This window comes from Dermacentor andersoni, chromosome 10 (genome assembly GCF_023375885.2).
Source record: "Dermacentor andersoni chromosome 10, qqDerAnde1_hic_scaffold, whole genome shotgun sequence".
In the NCBI taxonomy this organism is placed as follows: domain Eukaryota; kingdom Metazoa; phylum Arthropoda; class Arachnida; order Ixodida; family Ixodidae; genus Dermacentor; species Dermacentor andersoni.
In genome coordinates this window covers 61,881,640-61,901,136 of record NC_092823.1, presented here as the reverse complement: position 1 = coordinate 61,901,136, position 19,497 = coordinate 61,881,640, and the positions used below count along the sequence as shown (strand labels likewise).

At 46.4% G+C, this 19,497-nt stretch overlaps 1 protein-coding gene across 1 annotated transcript; it reads left to right on the top strand.

Annotated features, from left to right (window-relative positions):
* Positions 1-953: 953 nt before the first annotated feature.
* LOC129388302 (uncharacterized) lies at positions 954-18,728 on the top strand. Its single transcript, XM_055078450.2, has 4 exons — positions 954-1,116; positions 4,798-5,016; positions 6,284-6,605; positions 14,854-18,728. The coding sequence occupies exons 1-4, from the start codon at positions 1,017-1,019 to the stop codon at positions 15,242-15,244; spliced, it is 1,032 nt and encodes a 343-aa protein (XP_054934425.2). The 5' UTR covers positions 954-1,016; the 3' UTR covers positions 15,245-18,728.
* Positions 18,729-19,497: the final 769 nt, after the last annotated feature.

Sequence of the window (19,497 nt, the reverse complement as noted above, 5' to 3'; positions counted from 1 at the left end):
TATTTTAGGAACTCAACATATATCGAGGTTTCGTTAGAAAACTATTCAGTCGCTAGGAGCTCAGTAATATTTCAACCATATTTGGAAGGCAATTTCGCAAGGAACGGAATATAACCCGCGAGCACGTACAGGGTATAAGAACGCTATTGTCACTCATACGCTAGCGCAGGTTCCAATACGCGTAACGGCAGTTCATCGAACACGAATAACCTAATTAAAGTCAGCCGTAGAAGCTGTTCTAAGTAACGTGAGCTGAATATGTGGCAGCGGACCAAGTCACGAATAAATGTCGTGGTGTCCCTCAATCAGACTTTAACCCTGAAATCCTGGGTAGCCCTTATAATACAATTCGACAGCATTGACGACGTCGCTTTGAAATTTCAGTTTAACACCAGTAGTATTCACAAAAGGTACTAAAGCACCTCTCTTCCGGAATGTTTCAATACAACTGAACATACGTCCATTTTCAGATATGGTGCGAAACCGAATATAGTATGAAACCCAGTTCCAAAGCTTTGAGTTCAGAGGAGGTACTCAACAGAAACAGATGGCTAAAGTTTTCCTACAGATGCGCGGCACATGGGAAATGTTAGCGCACAGTGAACGGCAAAGACATGATTTCTGTTTTGCCACACTTACGCAACAAAGTGCGAGAGTTTTCACCGAGGCTATAGAGAGAGAGAAATTTATTTACAGAAAGGCAGAGAGGTCGGCCTGAGCTATAACTTGCTCTGGCCTGCTACTCTACACTGGGGAAGAGGGACGGGGAGGGAAAGGGCTGATGAATGATGCAGAAGAGATGCATGATGCGGAAGGAAGAGATGCGTATATACAAATTCACAGAGTGGTGGACTCTCTAAAGCCGTGCGTCCAGCCCAGTGGCTTGGAGAAAAGCTATAGCGGATCTTGTTACCAAGGCTACAGTCGCACATTTATTACCTTGAAGTTTGAGCTCGGTCTCAAGGCGCACATTGTCGCATGTCCCAGCCCCCGCGCGGTCGTTCCTCATCTGCCGCATGCGCAGCAAGGACCTGTGGAGCGACGTGGTCCAACCCGCCACCGACTTTTGCTCGCATCTCATCTTGACACCCTGGGGCACCGACGTCAAGGAGCGAAGTGAGATGGCTCGAACGTTGGGCCTTGTGTGTTTTGCTTCTCTTTGTTCACGCTTGCCCCCACCACAATTCAATGCCAACTTCTGCGCACCCTCGACACAAATGCAATTCCTCTTGGGCTCCCTAACGCAGGAACCTGATTTCAAAAAAGGTTTGACAAGCTGGTTAATAAAAATGAAGTAGTAGAAATTATTTCAAGGCCTATATGCGCGTAGTTGGACCGCACAGAAACAAGCACACGAATTCTAGTCAGGTGGAACGCTTCTAGGCGAGAAGACAATTGGTACTGCGCAAAATACGTAGAAAAAGGCGGGAAGCCAAAGATGGCAGTGTGTCCTGTCTCTTCCCGCCCTACTTCATGGATTTTGCACGTTACGTTACTCGCTCAGAACAAACTAGGCCATAACAGACAGCGTATTTGGTGCGTAACTTTTATTGACGTAAATAATCTTATGTTCGCTCAGGATATTCTTTGCCTTAGTAGCACCAATACTCCTGCATGGTTTTGAACCTTTCTTGTCACCGCCATTATGGATTATCACTGAAATACCAATCTCAGTATGACACTTAAACGAACCAAGCTTAGGTCCATATGAAACTAATTTCGTTATAAATTTGGCGACTTTATTCACTCATATCTGCAAGTTGTTTGCTTCAGCAATGTGCCGGAATCCGGACAGTGTGCAAGTAACGGCGCCACACTCGTACTGTGATCGCTACTGTTGCCGTGCTCTTCATATGGGTCACATATAGGAAGTGATAATAAAGCCACGAGACATTTGAGTTACAATTAACGAATATTTCTTTCTTTTTTTATTGACAACGGGGTAGATCAAGCAAGCACTTGTGGTCGATTACTCGCCTTTTGCTGATGCGTTGGCCGTAAGCCGTGTAGGACTCGGCAAGCATTACTAAAATTAAATTAGGCGGTTTTACGTGCTGTAACCAGGACCAGATTATGAGTCATGCCGTAGTGGGGGACTCCGGAAATTTGGACGACATGCGGTTCTTTAACATGCACCTAAAACATGGGTGTTTTAGCATTTCGGCCCCATCGAAATGCGGCTGCCGTGGTCGAGATCGGATCCCGCGACCTCGTTGCTTAGCAGCGCAACATGACAAGCATTATTGTCGGCGTTTATAGGCACTCGACATCAAGGCACCTTTGCTTCACTGTCAGCACATTTGCACTTACGGTCCCTCTTCAGGGATCGCAAACTCCAGCGGCTCGACTGTGGCCTATCCTGCGGCACTACAGCGCACCCTTCATTCACATGGACGCAGAAATTGTCCCGGATGTGAATCTAAATTTCGTGCACACGCGCGCTCATTCGAATTACGCATTGGCATGTCTACTCTGGTAAAGTTGAAAAAGAGAGTGTGCCGCTATTATTTCGATTGCTAGAGTAATTCGCAGTGTACGCAACGTGCCCAAATATCGAACCATAATTCGTTGCGCGAGCAAAAACAATTTACAACATGCCCTCACGGCACAGCCTTAGCTGACGTGGTGTTGAAGAAAATGAACGGAGACCACATAACCTATATACGTATATGTATTCGTATACGTATACAGATAACCTATAATACGTCATCCGCAACCAGCTTCATTTTAACTCACTGTACTGAGCCTAGGCGAAAACCGGCAAATCGCGTCAGATTTATGAACGTCAATCAAAACGCCACACGGGCTGCACGTTGTGTGTATATCACGGTGTATTCTATCTTGTGAACGCTGGAGCCTGTTATTTTGGGTACTCTCATGGACTGTGTTTCAACACTAGCTGTATATTGCTAAACACATTGCTAGACAGACAGCGGCCACCTCGCTTCTAGTTTTATTTCCGACGAAGCTGGCTAAAAACAGCGAGAAATATTCAAAGACAGCACCGAAGTCAGAAACTGCGCAGCCTACTTTGTTGTCCAAACAACAGGGAAGGCTAAGCGCAACGTTTCCAAGCTCGATGGCAAGACCTCCGGCGGACAAGAAAACACTGTCACGCTTTCTTACGCGCTCAATGTGCTTTACACTGTGTTTTCCTGGGTTTGCACACGCCAGAGTATTTCAATATAGCATGACATTGGGTTTTTCTTGGCTTTTTTTTTTTCTTTGATGCGGTGTGGCGTGAATTCATTGAAACGTCTAGGAAACGTGTTCCGTTACTTGGGGTTGAGGTTACTTTCTGAGCAGTCAAATTACGTAGCCTCCAATACTCGCCGAACACGGAACATACCCATATAGGCTACAACAGCGCTGCAATGAGGTTCTGCGCTTATGCAGTGTTCATGCCACGAGGCTGTATATGTGCATATTCTTGGCCATCACGTCATCCGAGTATCAGCGCGCCTTTTGCTATAGTTCTCACATTATAGCCTAAAAGCTTGTCGGAAAACGTGTCGCTCAAATCTCTGCGATGAGCGGCATCGGCCTCACTGTATTAGGCATGTGTTTTACGCGAGCTTTAGCGTTATGTAACTTACATCACGCGCACATTATGGAATGGAGTTTTGTTCGCTTCGCGCTGGAAAACTTAGTTGTCTATCCAATACATAAATACCAATTTTAGAACGAATATTTTTGCAACAAGAATTGTCTTGTGCGACGCTGCTCGTCTGGTAGATCGCCGACCACAGAATATATCGTGATTAGATGAAACGCTTGGTAAATTAAAGACGCACATAAGCTTTGAAATGTAGTGAAAAGGCCTAGCACATTTAGCGAAATGACAATGTTAGCAAGAATAATGCACTCCTTCCCCAAATTACGATCGCAAATGTCACATGAATCAAGCTCAATTATAGCATCAGCAAATTCATATTTGTGCCGGTAACAATGCAAGTGCGTATTGCAAACATGCCAGGATAAAGAGCGTTCCCATGTTGATGAATCCGCGAGTGAAATATGACAGATGCTTTCAACTCAATTTCGCTTCAGGCATACGCTGTCGTGCTAAAGAGCAGCTGAAACGCCAGCGCTACCATACCGCGTATGAACTGTTTTACACAGAGCAAGCAACGATAACAAGGCTAAACCGACTTACCTGACTGCAGGCATTTGCGAACAAATAATAAAGCGTCGCATAATAAAGAAAAAGGTAGGTATAAATAGTATATTCGCACTTAAGAACGAAATGTTTTCTTTTTCACCCTGTACCGTCTGTATTTAACAATAATCCTGATGATTTGATATCCATCAATATGACGTAAATATTGTTGAACCTCATCATCATGAAACAGGTGGAGGGACACGTTTCTGCCACCGGCATCCGTATAGCGCAGAGTTTGCGCTCGCGACAATAGATGGTGGGTCGTCATGTACTGGAAGCACAAAGCTGCACAAATGATGCGTCATTTGACGCAACTAAACGTTGGCGAGTTGGGATACATAAATTAGTTATTCGTATCAAGGCGTCGCAGACGAAACGGCACAGAGAAATTCATGGAGCAAGAGTTCGGACTAAACCACATGCCAGGTTTCCACAACGCTGCCTACTAAATGTAAAACGGAGTAGAGTGACGCGTGCGAAAAAAAAAAGGCATTTACACATGCGCACACATAGTGCGCAAGCGCAAAACTTCATCACCGAACCGCTGGGCGTCTCCGACGCCACTGAAATCCACGCACTCCGGCGCTAGATTGATCATGCTATATGCTAACGTGTATTTAAAATGACATTTGCAGAGAGAAGCCAACGTGAATTCTTCAAAGCGGCTGGGAAACGGTCTCACCTCTATTTGACCATTGAAAGCGACGACTGCCCGAAGAAGACGGTGGCTGATCTTCAGGCCCAGATGAAGAATCTCAGCCTGACCGGCTTCGAATTCTACATGAAGGGAAACGAGACGGCCCTCAGCGTAAAGGTGTGCTTTGACCTCATCGACCAACTCGTTGCCGCAAAAGGTGAGTTGCCCAGCGTTTGAATGCTGAAATGAGACGTACAGTCAGATACAGTTCGCGCGACAGATAAGAACCTAAGCTGAAGCCGCTAAAGCTACGGCGGAATCATTTCACAGTACAATTGGAACACTCTATCAATTGACAAAAAACGCTTGCCAAAAAGGACAAGAAAAAGAAAACTAGCGAGGCAGCTTAGCTGCTGTGGCGTTGCGCTGTAATGCGCGAGATCGCGGGTTCAAACCGCCGACGCGGTAGTTGCATTCCGACCGGGTAAGAAATGTGAGGACGCTCCTATTATGGTACAACCTATTATGGTACGACCGTTGTTCCGAATTTAAAAATTCGCCTACTGACCTCATATCTTCCTTTGCTTATACATATATAATTGCAGAGAGAGAGAGATACAAAGGATGGGAAAGAAAAATGCTTGGAGTATATGTCTTCACAAACGTTTTAGTATTACAAACGTTACTAAAAGAGCATAGCCAAAAATTCATCAGTCTTTTTATTCTGCTTGCATTCTATTACGTTGAGTCCACCTTGGTGAAGACATTGAATTGCGTTATATATGCAAGCTTTCAAACATTCCATATTTCGTGATGAAGACAATTCATCTGGAAACCGTTGACACACAATTTTAAGTGTTATTTTACAATAACGCCTCCACTGTAAGCACTTGAAATAACGGGACCATTTATCCTCTACCTTCACACACACACACACGCTCGCGAGCAAATGCATGTATACATACATATAATAAATATATGTATATTTAATAGTCGTGAAGGAGCATAACATGCACGAAGGCGTACTACTATTGCTTGTCACCCGCGCCTGAGGCTAGAACTCAAGCTATTGGTGCTGGCTGATACTGCTAATGCCCGTCTGTTTGTTGTTTGCGCCAGGTGCTTATGAACTCAATTATAATTGGTCTAGATGCTGTATATTGATGCGAATAACTCGTAGAACTTTCTAGAAGCAGAGCGAGCTGCTCCCACGGAAAGAAGCAACTCAAGGCTTGCGCCGGCTTCGCTGCAAGTCTTTTACCTTTTTGCGACTGCGTCCGACCCTAAAGACGTCCGACACGCGTTCCTACTTTTGGTGGAGGCGTGTTTTGTGTGTATGTGCGTGTGTTTAAATATGTGTTCCCTGAATCAGCATTGAATTCTTCATCGCGCTCAGAAAGTATTGCTCTGCATGCTCTGCATACTGCTTGACCAACCAGAAAGTAAGCTGCGGCGCCTCACGTCACTTCGCTGGCTGCCTGCAGGCTCCGAGTCGGCGATCCTGCGTAGCGGTCCTTACCGGACACTGGTTAAGCCTAACGTGCTGGCCAACGTGTACCAGACGCACCCGCCCATAGATGGCTCCGGCAACATACCCGACGCCATATTCTTGAACAACTTCAACTACACGAGCCCCAAACAGCCGACAGCGGACCCGAATCAGCCGGGAACGAAGCCGAACCTGAACATTGTGAACATTATGACCCTTGCGAAGAACGACAGGGCCACGAACGTCGCCGCTGGAGGTCGTAAAATCACCAACATCTGCTATAGCCTAAGCCTGATGGGAATACGGGTCGACACGCAGTGAGCATGTCACGTTTTCCTTTCTTTCTTTTTTCCTATTACGATGAGTTTATGAAGTTGGCAGGTAACCATGAGGCCCAATAGCATGAAAGAGGCTGGTTAGTATGTCAAAACAAGAAAATGTGCTTGTTAAAGGGTCTCTGACGCATATTTTCAAAGTTATCAAAACCATGCCATGCGCTTCTCAGCGCATAAAAGTATGAGATTTAGCATGTAATAAATGACGTTGGAAAACACATATATGTTAATTTCGTGCTGAGCTTAGTTTAGAAATGCCGGACTCTGCGTCATCCACATCATCGCGGCGTCATGTGATGTCACGAGGTTGCTGGCGTCGTTTAGCAAAGACGTGGAGTAAACTGTATTCTTATTTGTTATAGAAAAATATGGAGGGCGCTTAAGCTTCGCCTTGAACAGTGGAATGCGATATCATTCAAAGACCCCCAACTGCTTTTGATGATTCCCGGCAACTGCAGCTTATGTAACCTTAACGTTTACCAGAAAACGCTGGCGGCGAACGCTATGCACGAAGGCAAGCCTTCTGGTAGAAACGCGCCCTCTTCCGTGGGTCGATCTCCTGTTACTGCTTCGCACTTTTAATGTTTCAGTCTGAGAAGAGCTAACATAAGGGATGTGGGCTGTCGGTGTTTATTTCTTTTTCGTTACATTTGTTTGTGATCTGCCGTTCTCAAAATTCCGAGGAATAACTTTGTAAAGAATGAAAGTCAAGTCATGAGCAATTTTGGTGGTAGAAGAATGGTTGGGTATGCGTGGTTTGGAATTTGGTTCGAAATTTCTCTTGCCGAAGCGACGTCCGACGCTGGACGGACGACGCCAACGCCGGGTTTTCTGCTACACTGGGTCTTTAACGCTATCGCGTCCATAAGGCCGGATAGGATGTCAGTCCTCATTAAAAAATTCCCCGACGTTTAAGATACTCCATAACGCAAAATTTGATCGCAGCTCATTACACCGTTTTATGGGCGAGGAGGAACGTAGTAGCCTCGAACAAGCGCGCCACGCCACTCTCCTCCTCGCACTGGTGTGTCCTGCTGATTGCGTTTTTACAATCCGCCTCTTTCATTTTCCTGTGCTGCCCTCTGCCGCACGCCGCTAAAAACGTTTTGGAAGGGCCCCGGGGCTTTCGCCGGTTGATTTGTGGGCCTGCGCCCACGTTGAGTGCGCGTCAGTTGTGCGTTTCGTGGAACGCGAATCATTATTAATGGCTTCTTCGGGACAACATGTCGTTCCTGAAGCCATGTAGCACTTAATGACTGCTTGTTGAGCAGGCCTGAGTGCGCTGTTCTGCAAACAGTGCGGCTGATAAATGCAGGCTGAGTTCCGTTTGGCGGCACGGTTGCCTTGGAATTTGTCACTGATTTCTGCACTTGGACATCACTTTTTGTATTCTTTTTACACATTATTTAGACGTTTCGCATATTCAAAAAGTCTTCGAGCGCAGCCTTCTGCGTCGGATTACATCGACATCTACAGCCACATGTCGTTGTTATCGTCAAATATTGTGGAAAAGGTCCATCGCTGATATGAAATAGTGTCAAAATGTAGCAAAACATCCATATCTGCGCATATGTGCCATGTTGTTACACCCTGAGACGAGTCAATATGAGCGGCCGAACCACTTAAACTACGGCAACTGTGATCCAGATATATATATTACGGGCTGTTAACTCATTCTCGCTTTTCTTTAACTCCATCGTACTTACAGTTTTAGCATGACATAGAGCATTATTAGAGAAAAGTGTGCTCGCATCAGTGCTCATTTGTAGGCCATATTGTTCTGTCACGAAAAGGCGCGGATGCCATCGCTCGCACGGCGTTGGTATAAATGAGCGAGGCGGTTCTTTACGCTGCTGTCTACCGAATATACCGTCTCTCGTTTGCCGCTTGGCGCAGAGGCAAATAGTGCATCTCTGAAATTGAGAAATGTGTCGGCAAAGCAACACGCACAGGCCCACCCATATACGTAGCGAATGCGGCCGACAGCCTACAGGTACGGTGGCGTACAGACGTTGGCACAGCGCTGTGTCGCCGCTTACCGCTTATTGTGTACGCGCCGTGCGTAGTGTAGCTGATTTCAAATCGAAAAAGCCAGCATTGAACTACAACAGCAGTTTCGTTCGACCTAACGGCTTACATTTCATTTCTGGTCCTCCGGTATCGAGTGCACAAACTCGACGGCGCCAGGTTAACCTTCGCTGAACAGGATCGACATTGGCTCAAACTTCGTGGGCACGGTTTGAGAGGGTTAAAGCTAGTGCATTTCAACTTGGTAGGCGTGTATGACTCATTTTTAGCACGACTAATTATATATACAAGCGAAGACGCTGTCGCTATTGTGTTGTCGGTTCGACGGCCGATCGCACGGGGTTCGGTCGAACGATGGTCAGCACGCAGATTTTGCCGGTGCCTTCGACATAAAAGCCTTCCGCAGTACAACTCGCGCTCGTCGGTTGCGTCGCTGACGACCTGGTATGATAAAAAGGTTTCAGTGACGCACAATAGTCGGTCACTCATTGGAGTGAGCGTCTTGTCGGCCTCGTATCGACCCAGTGTTGCCGCGCCCTACGAGTACGCGCAGCCAGGAACGCGCTGCCACCCCCAGCAAGTTAGGACCGACACTGCAAAAAGACGTCAACAGCGTGATGTACTTAAGTGTCGCCCAAGTGTAAAGCGCGGGTTTGTCGTTAAATTAGCGAGCCATTCATGAAAGGCGGCAACTACCAGGCTCACGGTGCAGTCCGGACAACTCGGACGATGCCCTGGCCGCTTTCTCTTTTAAAGTGGAGTTGCGGTCTTACGCTACGCATGTTTTCGGCACCGCACCGACTTCGAGCTACCAGTAGAGTTTCAATGCGGTACGCGGGACGAGTGCTTGCAGCATCGCGCGTCCGAGCGCTTTTTTATTTTTCGGCGGACTTCCCGGCGCGCGGCCACGCGGGCGACCCTTCCAACACGTTTCGCGACTAATCCGCTAGGGCAGGGCGCATGCGCCGTCGCGCCGTGAAAGAGGCGGATTGCTAGTAGGTACAGCGTGGCGTGGCGCTTTTGACGGCGCTCGACGTTCCTGCGCAGGCGCGAGTAAGAGCGGACGCGAGAGAGAAAATCTGGGGGCTTTTGCTCCTTGAATATATGACTCAGCCTAGGCACTACGGAGGAGGTTTCTTAGAGCGCGTTGTATTCGTTTGTCCCCTAGACATGCCGGCATTGCGGAGTGCGGTCGAGTTGGTTTATACGCTCCGCCGCTGGCTGCCCGCGCGGTGAGGCAGTGGGCGCGGACGCCGCTTGGTGATCGCTGTGTCTGACGGGACAATGTTCTGACAGGTGTTGTATAAGTCGCGGGTCGCTTTTTTCGTCGCGACGATAGATCGGATTTTTTTTACAAGCACTGCTCCAGGAGGGCACATGTAACCAGCAAACGGAGGCCTCAGGAGAGCACCTGAGGTTATATCAAAGCAGGCGGCGCAGGATATCCGGGGCACCCAAGCGGCAGCGGGGGGATCAAAGCTGGAAGCAGGGCGGCCCGTGGGTTGGGGCCGCAGAGGCCGAACCGTGCGACGGGCCTGGAAGTGCGCGATTATGATATTTTCTGTGGCGCCGGCAATTTCGCTGTCTACCGCTGTGACCGATCTGCACGTCGAGGAGGAGGCGTCCGTCTCGCAATTTCTAAAGATATTCCATCATTTCATATAGATATTAACACTGAACTTGAAACCACGTGGGCTTGCCTAACTCTCGGTCACACAAAAATAATCCTCGGCGTTTGCTACCGCTCACTCTCGTCATCTGCCACTTTCACTAAACAGCTACACGATGCTATTAATCTAACTTTTTCCCGTTTTCCTACAACACCGTTATTCTTACTCGGCGATTTTAATTTTCCAAATTTAATAAGGAATACGCATCCACACACCATAACGCCTTTTTCCGTTCAGGCTAAAGATTTCTGTGAACTGTGTTCCCTATTTTAATTTTCCCAACTTGTGACTCAGCCTACCAGATCCTCAATCAGAACCGCTAACACGCTTGATTTAATCCTACCTAATTGACCAGAACTTGCTTCCTCTATAACATACCTACCTGGTATTAGCGACCATACCTTACTGACATTCGGTTTAAAAGTCTGCTATCCCCAAAGGACAAAAGTTAAAGTAATACGCGATTACAAGAAAGCCAACTTTGAAGTCATTAACAATGAACTATCGTCCTTTACTCAAACATTTTTTTGTTGGTTTTGAGAACCGTACAGTCAAGTCAAATTGGGATCTATTTGTAGACCAAGTACGCCTATTAATGAAAAGTTCATTCCTAATCGCATCATCACTTCTAATCCCCAATCCCATTGGTACAACTCTTATATAAAGCGCCTATCTAACAGAAAAAAAAACGTCTCTATCCCTTAGCTAAATCATCTGCAAGTAAAACAACTTGGAAAACCTATAACGTTGCCAATCATCTGTACTTAACTGCACTAAAAAATGCTAAAGACAATTACTTATGCCCTACATTACCTGACATGCTTACGACAGATATCCGAAAGTTTTGGCGCGTCATTAACCCGTCTTCTGATAGCTCGATCACCTTGAAAGATGAGTCAGGTGAAGTTATTCCAAGTGAAGCTTGCGCAAACATTCTCAGTGAATCATTCGCAAATAATTTTTCCACTTCATTGAACATTGATCTACCACACACAGAACACTACAACTATCTCATTATGCAACCCATAGCTCTTGACTTTGCAGGTATGGCTAGGCTGATTGATGATTTGCCTTTAAACTCAGCTCCCGGTTATAATACCATTAACAGAGAATTTTTGAAAAACACTAACACATACAGTTCTGTAATACTTGCTAATATTTTCCAGTAATCAATAAACACTTGTACTCTGCCTGCTCAATGGAAAATAGGGAAGGTGCTTCCGTTGCATGAGTCTGGTAACAAAAGCTCACCCCTGAATTAGCGCCCGATTTCGCATACCAGCACCTGTTGCAAACTTCTTGAATATGTTATATTTACTAATCTCGTTAACTTTCTTGACTCGAACTCATTTTTCACCTCTGCTCAACATGGTTTTCGCAAAACATTCTCAAGTGAAACCCAACTAATATCTTTCACTCATAGATTACACTGTATTTTAGACCGCGCCTCCTGTACCGACTGTGTATTTTTAGACTTTATCAAAGCATTCGACAAGGTTTGCCACAAACTGCTGCAATTCAAGCTGAGTCTTTTAAACCTTGACAGTAACCTGCTGAAATGGATTGAGTGTTTTCTTACTAACCGTCTTCAATTTGTTACTGCGAATAATTACGATTCATCATTGACTGAGGTTCGTTCTGGTGTGCCTCAGGGATCAGTACTAGGGCCCCTACTTTTCCTGATTTATATTAATGACCTACCTTCTTCAGTGACATCTCACATTCACTTGTTTGCTGACGATTGCGTGATATATTGTGAAATAATTGCTAACGACGACACTGATGCTCTTCAGTCTGGCTTGGACTATGTGATTGATTGGTGTAACACTTGGCTTATGGAACTTAATATTAATAAATGTAATGTTATGCGCGTGCAGAGGAACACCCGTACTCTTCCTACTTACTATCTAAATAAAATTCTTCTAGAACCCTTTAACTCATACAAATACTTAGGAGTTCATATAACAGCAAAACTAACCTGGAACATTCAGACTAAGTACATAATAAGTAAAGCTAATAGCATGCTCGGTTACTTACGCCACAAGTTTTCCAAAGCACCCCCATCCTTAATATTACTACTTTACCAGCCATTAGTGCGTCGTAAATTAGAATACACTGCAGCTGTGTGGGACCCATACCATGAAAACCTTATTTCTTCACTCGAGCTTGTTAAAGATAACTTAGTCCGATTCATATTTTCAAATTATAACCGTACCGCTAGCGTAACATCCATGAAAGACAATCTATCTCTTCCATCACTTGCATCACGTAGAACAATAGCACGTTTGACACTGTTTCACAAATTTTATTACCATTCCTCCCTTCACAGTAACTTCATTTCTCAGCCTCATTACCTATCGAGCCGCGTTGATCATCGCCATAAGGTGGGACTTCAAACAGGCAACACTAACACTTTCAGTGAATCTTTTTTCCCAGATCATCACGGCAGTGGAACCACCTTCCCTGTGAAATTGTATCTATTGTCGACAACAAACTGTTTCGTAAGGCATTAGCTAACATTGTATAGTTAGGAATTATGAACGTTTTATTTCATTTACTTGCCGTACTTACAAGCGACTAAGGACGGCACTGGTTAACATTGTACTAACAGGAACTATCAAGATGCTACTTTGTTTACATTGTCTGTCGTACTTACAAATATTGGGCAAGATATTGCATATTATTGTATAATAATTACTAACACGCTGCATTGTTTATTTTCCGTACTTTATTGTTATACTTCCCGTTTTCTCACTCCCCTCTGTAATGCCTTCGGGCCTTGAGGGTACCATAAATAAATAAATAAATAAATATTGAGGCTATATCGAACCTAAAGGCTCAGTGACGACAGTTTTTCAATCCAAACAACTTATTACCAACTCTCGGGAAAGCGCAAAAACTTGCCACTCGTCGTCAACAGCACGTTCGCCGTGTACCCTCCAGCGCAATCCCACAAACCAGCATGGCGCCGAACGATAGACGGCGCTACAATCGCAAAATGGCGGCACCCTCAATAAGCCGGTCTATACGTGTTTTCATTTCGCGATATATTGGCTGGCGCGGACAATCTGCCTCGTGCGGCACGTCACAAACCGAGCGAAGTTGGGCGCGATGGCCCCGCTAATCGGGATATTGCGAGAGGCATCGCGTGGCTCACGCGTGGGTGCGATTCACAGCCGGCGCCGCAGACAGATTTCCGCTCATGCATCGCTTTGTTTTCATGTATGGTATCGGTGGTGTCATCGGTGAATAGACGCGTGCTGCTCTCGCGCTTTGTCGTATCCGTCGTCCGCGCAGAGCCAGTCTTGCGCGGCATCGTGCTTTTCTTCTGACGCCTATCGCCCTACCCTCCTCCTCCGCTTTTTTCCTCATGGTTTCGCAGCATACTTTTCCTCCGGTTCCGCCTGCCCTCTGTTCGCAATCGCCGTCTTTCATTCCCCGCTATGCTCCGCGTTCGCTCTAGATCTTTCGCTGTTCTCGTTCGCTCGGTTAAGCCGAGAAACGCGGACGCTCACCACATGATCAGGCGCCTGAGAGATGCGCTCGCAAACAAGCTGAGCACGGTGGTGCCCGTATCGCCTTGATGACCTTCCATGTTAGCGGAGCGGTTGTGGCGTGGCGCTGCTGAGCTCGAGGGTTCAATCCCGGCCCCGGCGCCCCCATCCATTGGGCCGAAATGCATAAGCGCTCTTGTAGTTATGTGCACGAAAAAGGATCACAGATGGTTAAACGTAACCTGGGGGTCTGCGCTATTGCGTGCCTTATGCTGACGTTGGCTCATGAAAGCATATAATTATTTTTTTTCTTCTGCATGCACTCCCGTGCTGTAGCGCCAGCGGGCGCCGGAATGCGAGTGATATAATTAATCATGAGCCCATGACGCAGTAAAATTATCTGTATTTAAACCGAAACTATATGCTCTCAAAAAAAAGTAATGTACTAATTTGTTTGCAGTCCTCCCAGGCTTAACACCACTTTGTGTGGGGTTTAGATGTTCCGGATCTTCATATCGAGCGAAAAATTGACAAGTCAACTAGGTCACGGTGGTACTCTCTTAAATGCTGTGCGCGGGTGCTCTATTTTTTTAGCACGTCAAGGTAATGACAATTTAATTGTCGTGCCACGTGTCGAACAGCGGAATGTCTATGCAAATTAAATGTAATTCGAAACTGTGAAACGCTACGAAACATGGAGGCCAAGATTAGCCCTCATCACTGATTCGATGCGTGCTGCTGACCATATTAGCTCGGTTTGCATCTTGTGACGCACGCCTTTCACATACCTACTCTAAAATGTCTTGTAGCGCCCATTTGCGCGTCTGTATATCGGTTTCTAGAGCGCACAATTTCCCGGGTGGAATGGCGCTGCAAATCCGAAGCACCTACCGGTGCATTTCTTCACGCATCGGCAGCGGCAGGTACAGCGAGACGGTGTATATAGGTTCTTCTCTATAGAGACCCTCTGAAATCAGGGTAACTTTGAGCTACCTGTATTACACACATTCTAACTCACCTTGCTGGGAACGACCGCAGGGTGGTGCTGAGATATTCGGACATATGCGAGACGGTCCAGTGCTGCGCCACGGTGAAGCCGCCGCAGCGCAACGACGACAGCCGCTCCAGGATCGTGAGCGTGACGAAGGGCACCCGGTACCTGGTCTCGTACGACGACCCCGGCACCCTGGAGGAGAAGGCGAACATGATCGACATACTGACGGGCGAGGTGCTCTGCATCGCCGCCGACGACGCGGACGCGGACGACTTCCGCGGCAAGTGCGGCGAAAAGGCGGCGCTCGAGAAGGCGCCACTCCTCAACAAAATGGCCGAACTGGCGCGTTCGAGAAACACCGCCCTCTTCTCCGCTACCGCGGGGAGGCGAAAACGCGAAGCGGTCAATCCGCCGAGCGCCCACGCCGCTTTCTAGGCGTCGACTGCGGTTGAGCGCTGCTCGTTCTTACGTGGGGCACCTCGTCGCCGAAACGTCCGGCACAATCTTTGTTTTGCTTTATTACGTGACAGACTCTCGGATACAAAGGCAGTCAAATTTCGATTTTAGATAGGGCGGCATTTAATGCATTACGTCGAAACCTGACGGTCTGGATTTATGCTGCTTTCGCATTAATTGCTTGAATATTGTGCTATCACGAAATTATTACAGCACCTGAGTACTTTTGGGTTTGGCCTTGTTTACTTGTGTGCCACAAGATTTACATGCACATACTGCAGTTTTCATAGAAAATGGTTATAGGAAACACATGCTGAACTCTAATGCACTGGGAACTGAAAGCGTTTACCCACCATTCCCCCGTACGTCGACATGCTTTCTAGTCGTTAACGTTGTTTCCTTAAGTGAGAATCCTCCACTGATGCCAGTAAACGTAGAGTTGTAAACTGGTCATCGTGGTCTCATGTCTGAAGGCACATGGGCTCCTGCTTCAGGCATCTGAGCCGCAGAAGTGTGGTATACTTCAGGATGCTATAAGTCCACATCCTTCGTATGTGTGTTCCGTATAGTTTGTTGTAAAAATATGAGAAAACTTATAATTGCGTTTATAATTGTGATTGTATTCCAATGTAAAAGCCCCATCTGCAGGTTGCTATGCAAGTATGATTGCGTAGAATGCATGGTATTTGGAAAAATGATTTATTTCACATTGCAGTGAGAACTCTTCGTGTGCATGGGCTGCTAATTTGTGGTATTGGAGTACCTTTAGCCATTATTGGGGACCTTTTTAAAGCCTGCGCTTAGAGCAAAGTCCGGGAACATCAGGAACATAATGTGCTGTCGCAATCAAATCCAATTACGATTAAAGCAAGGATGAAAAGCACGGAACCACCAAACTATGATTCTTGGCCCCATGGGCTCATTGCGGAGCCATACTGATGTATATCGATTAAACCGGCCTGTATAATTAATCGCTTATGCCATTGGGCAAACTTCCGAAACAAAAAAGAAACGATGTAAAAATGATTTCCTTCGTGGCGGCCTCCAGCTGCTTTATATGGAGAATGCCAACGTCTAGTGATAGTAAAATATCTGTACACTTCGAACCTTCGCGTCTTGCTACCAGGTCCGATCCGACTGCCGTAGAATGTAGTGGGGATTCTCCCTAGTAAACCAAAGTGGTTTAAACGTCCCCGCTGGTAACCAATTTCTGGCCAAGTAGCATGACGTCATAAAGCAAGGTACGTAGGCTTTGTGCTTCCTAGGAGGTGTTTCGAATGTTTAGTGAAAAAAAAAGTTGCTTGTATGATTTCGCTGCGCAGCATTGGCGAGTACAGCATAAGTACAATATAAAACACAAACGCCAAGCCAATATACAAACGCACAAGTTTCTACATGCTGCACTGGAGCATTGCAATACACCATGGTGCCATCTGATTGTCATGCGACAATGTCGGCTAATAAGTCGATTCTCAGCGCGTGTTCTATGGTGTCGCTCAGAGGTACAAACCCTCTGGTTTGCTTTGTTTGTCACTTAAAGCTTCAGTTTCAGCTTCTAGGCGCTTAAGAATGGAAAAGATGTACGCACTGTCTGAGATTTACCTGCGTAACTACTCGTCACAAAGTCACTACTTCCTGGGAAAATAACAATACGGAAAATGGGAGAAATCATTCCATTGGTTCAACAAAGTGTAGTCAATGCTGGTTTGAATTCTAAGCTGGCATACACTGAAACTTAAGTACGCTTTTCCAACGCTGGTTGAGCGCCCATAACATATGCAATTGAGCAACAAGCTCATCCAAACACACTGCCTTAGAAGCAAGTGGCCGAAATCATAACGTGAGCAAAATCGGTTCAAGCCGTACGAACACACAATTACACCAAGCAATTAGTGCCTACAGATAAAAAGTTCAGGTAACATTGCCGCTCAATAAGTTGCTGCAAGCTGATAAATTACAAACTTGCAGAACAATTAGGACACCGCGTTCTTTTTTGAGCATTCTTTTTGTAGGAAACGCACAAGATGTCCAGAGTCACTTGTGTGATTTCGATTGCACATGTTGAGAATTTTGTACTAGCCCCGAAAAGCGGTGTCTGACTATTCGCTTAACAGCAGCTGGCGCCAACACACACCAGAGCCGGTGAAATGTTGACTCACAAAATGTTGGTTTCGCCCGGAAGGCGAAGCATCGATTGCCATACCAAATTAGTAGACAGCTATACGAAGTGAGCAAAATAGTATTGTCGGGCGCATAACCTTATAAACATTCGCTTACTAACTAAACTAACAAGCATGACGTCACGGGTGCAGAAGCAAACATAAATGCATCTCGCTCGATGACCGCGCACACTCGCTGTCAAAACGCTGGAATGAGGAAGCGCAGCAGCAGAAGCGAACGAATGAACCTTCGTGCTGCCTCTGGTTAATGCTAGCTAAGCGCTCTAACGCTAGCTGCAACGTTAACTAAGCGGCGACAACACAGCACCCATGGAGCTATTAGCACTCGGCGCACTCTCCCCCCATCGCAGATTGCTTTCAAGCTAGTGCCCGTGCGGCTGCGCCAGACGCAGCCACTACCGGAGCACAATTTCCCTCTCCCCACCCTTGGTTCGTTGCGCGCGATGGAAGACGGCGCGCTTCCTCCCCTCTCCCCTCCATTGCGCGCGCGAGATTCATTGAGCATCGTCGGCCCACCCTAGCACGCCTTCACTCGTACATAAAACATACGGCGGGCGGTGACGATTTATCGCACTTGGATTTTACACAGTAAATTCAGGCGACCACGACAGCGGAAATTCGTCTGGAGTGTCCGTATAACTCTTATCGCAATAATACGAATGCTGTAGCCAATGGCTCTCTTATTTTACACTCGCGAACGGTTCTATGTATTCATATTCAAGAGTTAAATTTTGAGGCGCAGCGCGCAAAGCGACAATGCTCATAGTACAATGGGTAAGCGCGGCTCCATGTATTTCTTTGGCAGTGCACAAAAGCGGCAACTCTCCGGCCTTTGTGATTTTCGTGTGCCGCGTAATAGGATGCAATATGACCGACAATTTATTAATAAATTCTGATTCTGAATAGTTGCGATCTTTCTTGATGCACACATCATGCGAGAAAACTTTCCATGCACAAAAGTATCATATTGTCATCATCATCATCATCATCATCAGCCTGGTTATGCCCACTGCAGGGCAAAGGCCTCTCCCATACTTCTCCAACTACCCCGGTCATGTACTAATTGTGGCCATGTTGCCCCTGCAAACTTCTTAATCTCATCCGCCCACCTAACTTTCTGCCGCCCTCTGCTACGCTTTCCTTCCCTTGGAATCCATTCCGTAACTCTTAATGACCATCGGTTATCTTCCCTCCTCATCACGTGTCCTGCCCATGCCCATTTCTTTTTCTTGATTTCAACTAAGATATCATTAACTCGCGTTTGTTCCCTCACCCAAGCTGCTCTTTTCTTATCCCTTAACGTTACACATATCATTCTTCGTTCGATAGCTCGTTGCGTCGTCCTCAATTTAAGTAGAACCCTTTTCGTAAGCCTCCAGGTTTCTGCCCCGTACGTAAGTACTTGTAAGACACAGCTGTTATGAACTTTTCTCTTGAGGGATAATGGCAACCTGCTGTTCATGATCTGAGAATGCCTGCCAAACGCACCCCAGCCCATTCTTATTTTTCTGATTATTTCAGTCTCATGATCCGGATCCGCAGTCACTACCTGTCCTAAGTAGTTGTATTCCCTTACCACTTCCAGTGCCTCACTACCTATTGTAAACTGCTGTTACCTTCCGAGACTGTTAAACATTACTTTAGTTTTCTGCAGATTAATTTTTAGACCCACCCTTCTGCTTTGCCTCTCCAGGTCAGTGAGCATGCCTTGCAATTGGTCCCCTGAGTTATTAAGCAAGGCAATATCATCAGCGAATCGCAAGGTACTAAGGTATTCTCCATTAACTTTTATCCCCAATTCTTCCCAATCTAGGTCTCTGAATACCTCCTGTAAACACGCTGTGAATAGCATTGGAGAGATCGTGTCTCCCTGCCTTACGCCTTTCTTTAGTGGGATTTTGTTGCTTTCTTTATGGATGACTACGGTGGCTGTGGAGCCGCTATATATATCTTTCAGTATTTTTACATACGGCTCGTCTGCACCCGATTCCGTAATGCTTCCATGACTGCTGAGGTTTCGACTGAATCAAACGCTTTCTCGTAATCAATGAA